The sequence below is a fragment of the Lipotes vexillifer genome, unplaced genomic scaffold (genome assembly GCF_000442215.2).
Source record: "Lipotes vexillifer unplaced genomic scaffold, Lipotes_vexillifer_v1.1 scaffold93, whole genome shotgun sequence".
Taxonomy (NCBI): domain Eukaryota; kingdom Metazoa; phylum Chordata; class Mammalia; order Artiodactyla; family Lipotidae; genus Lipotes; species Lipotes vexillifer.
The window spans coordinates 282903-285582 of record NW_006786452.1 but is presented as its reverse complement, the minus strand read 5'-3'; the positions used below and the strand labels follow the sequence as shown (position 1 = coordinate 285582).

At 40.6% G+C, this 2680-nt stretch overlaps 1 protein-coding gene across 2 annotated transcripts in view; it reads right to left on the bottom strand.

The window, feature by feature from the left end:
* Positions 1–2680, bottom strand: part of MAP3K7CL (MAP3K7 C-terminal like) — a 39109-nt gene that overhangs the window by 10445 nt on the left and 25984 nt on the right. For both annotated transcript variants that reach the window (XM_007458806.1, XM_007458805.1), the window contains exon 4: positions 1760–1875. In XM_007458806.1, the coding sequence (XP_007458868.1) occupies positions 1760–1875 (116 nt within the window). The remainder of the gene's footprint in view (positions 1–1759; positions 1876–2680) is intronic.

Sequence of the window (2680 nt, the reverse complement as noted above, 5' to 3'; positions counted from 1 at the left end):
AGCAGGAATATGTTTTAATAAAAGAGCAGATGAATCACTCTCATATTGTTATTCTTTTGTATTTTTTAATGCAATATACAAAAATATAAACTTACAAAATATATAATTTAGTGGGTGAGTCTTGCATTGCCCCCACCCAAAAAAGCTACACATGGGCTTAATTTAAATAACACTGTACTTCCAGTCTAAAGTGTTTACAAATAAATACATAATCACCTGGGGCTTTTTTTCCTGTCACAACACCACAGTTCTCACACACACCCATACATGTACACCCACTGGAAGATACCTTTATAGGCTACTGATTATACAAGTCCTCCTTTAACTTAATCACTGGTCACATTATTAGTAAGCTTCCTCTGTTCCTTTATGAAACAGTTTTTAGGGCTCATATTGTGTGTAAATGGACAATCTAAGCATTCCGACCAATTTATGAAAACTCTTAGACCAAAAAGAAAGTCTCAGACATACAAAGGAAAAGTTGTATTTCTGATCTCTCCATAAGCATCCTTCAATGCCCTATAACCAAAAGTCCAGGTAAGACTTTATGTTTGAAGCAAGGAAGTAAGAAAATAACATGCTAACTGTGGTCTAACAGCGAATGTAGAAGTCTGACCCTAAAACCCATGCTGCTCCCTAGCATATTATACTGTGCAACCACTATTCTGGGGAGTCTCCAGAGCATCCCACGAATTTCATAAATCTCTCAAAACAAAATATATTTCATTTATATTCATTTAAAAATTAAGTTTTATATAAATATAAATACAAAGTATAAATATTGATATAAATATGGAGTGATACCGTGCATCACTCCAGTAAGAAGAAGGGAAGAAGCAGAAACTTACAGACTCACAGTATGTTTGGATTATGTGTCACTCATTCAACAAAAATTTATTCAGTATCTACATGCCACGCACTGTGCTAGGCTTCAGGAATATGATGGTGAGAGACACCTGACTATCCTCCCTTTTATGACACTTACCACTTGGCAGGAGATGCAAATATTCATCAAAAGATCTCCCTAATAAATGTGTAAGTACAAACCGACCAGCGCTATGATGCTTTGAAAGTATGAAAGAATGGGGATCACTGGGTAGACATCAGCAGAATTTAGTGCAATCAAAAGGAAAATTCTGAAGCATAAAGTTATGAGTAAGTAAAGTGATAGTGCTTTAATTAATAGAACTGCCTAATTCCCTATAGCAGAACTGTAATGGTAATAGAAGCTATCAAGATAAAAACTTACTCGACTATTGGGCTATAAAATGTAGTTAGGCAACTAATCCTTTTACATTATTCCAAAGAGCCATCACAGTGACTTCTTTACTTCATGTGGGTACTCCACCATTCAAGCATTAATTAAAATTCATCCCAAGACAAAGTGCTCTGGGGCCTTTGGGCACATTCACATGGAACATAATGTGGCTCTAGGTGGTATTTTGGCATCTTTAATTTCCTGAACTAAAGAATGCTTATTAAAAAATTAAATTTGAGTAGGAAGCACTCCTGTGGTTCCTCTCACTACTCTGGAAAGCACTTCATCTAGCGCAGTTCCATTTGGATCATTTCTAGAATCAAACATGACATGTGCGTAACCTCTGAACCACAGAATGTCAGTTTTCCTCCCTGTATGTCTCCCTCCCTCTTTCTCCCATGCTCAGCCTTTTCCTCCCCTGCCACTCCCAATCCATGAACCCTGGTCCACGACCAGCAGTCAGGATTCAGGGCTGAGGGTGCTCAGGGGGACAGTACTTACTTTCTTTCCTCAAGCAGGGCGATTTCCTTTTTAACTTCACGGTATTCTTCTGCTATCTGGCAGTGCTGTTTGAACACCTGCATGGATTCCATGGAGTCATGACAAGGCGGCAGAGGCTTCACAAACAACAACAAGAAGAAATCAGTCCATTTCCTTGTAGCAGAATAAATTACCAACCATCGTGCTCTACTGATGTTCTTTAGAAGGAGAGTTTTTGCATGAGAATAGCGCTGTCGATCCACATTGGACAGAGTTCAGCTGATCCTACTTGACTACAAATAGAGAAGTGGTCTGATCCTCCTCACGTGTATCTTTCAGTGTTATTCCAGGGCATTCTCAGGCCCAAGACAGAGCCATGAGACCCATTACAGATCAGTTACCTGCCATATGCGCTGCAGGAAAAATAAGTCCCCTAATAATTCTGTACTTTTCCCCAGAAATCTTAGACTCTGCTTTAGAGAATTAGTGATGGGGAAATAGTTCAGTTGTCTGTTTCAATCCCCCCCTTGTTTTCTGTTCCTGTAGCTCTATCACATCTTGTAGAGTGGAGGAGCCCTACAAGAAAGGAATCCAATGAACTTATTCATAAAACAAAAATAGTCACAGATATAGAAAACAAACTAATTGTTACGAAGGGAGAATGGGGGGGGGTGGGTAAATTGGGAGATTGGGATTGAGATATACACACTACTATATATAAAACAGATAACTGGGCTTCCCTGGTGGCGCAGTGGTTGAGAGTCCGCCTGCCGATGCAGGGCGCACGGGTTCGTGCCCTGGTCCGGGAATATCCCACATGGCGCGGAGCGGCTGGGCCCGTGAGCCATGGCCGCTGAGCCTGTGCGCCCGGAGCTTGTGCTCCACAACAGGAGAGGCCACAGCAGTGAGAGGCCCGCATACCGCAAAAAAAAAAAAAAAAAA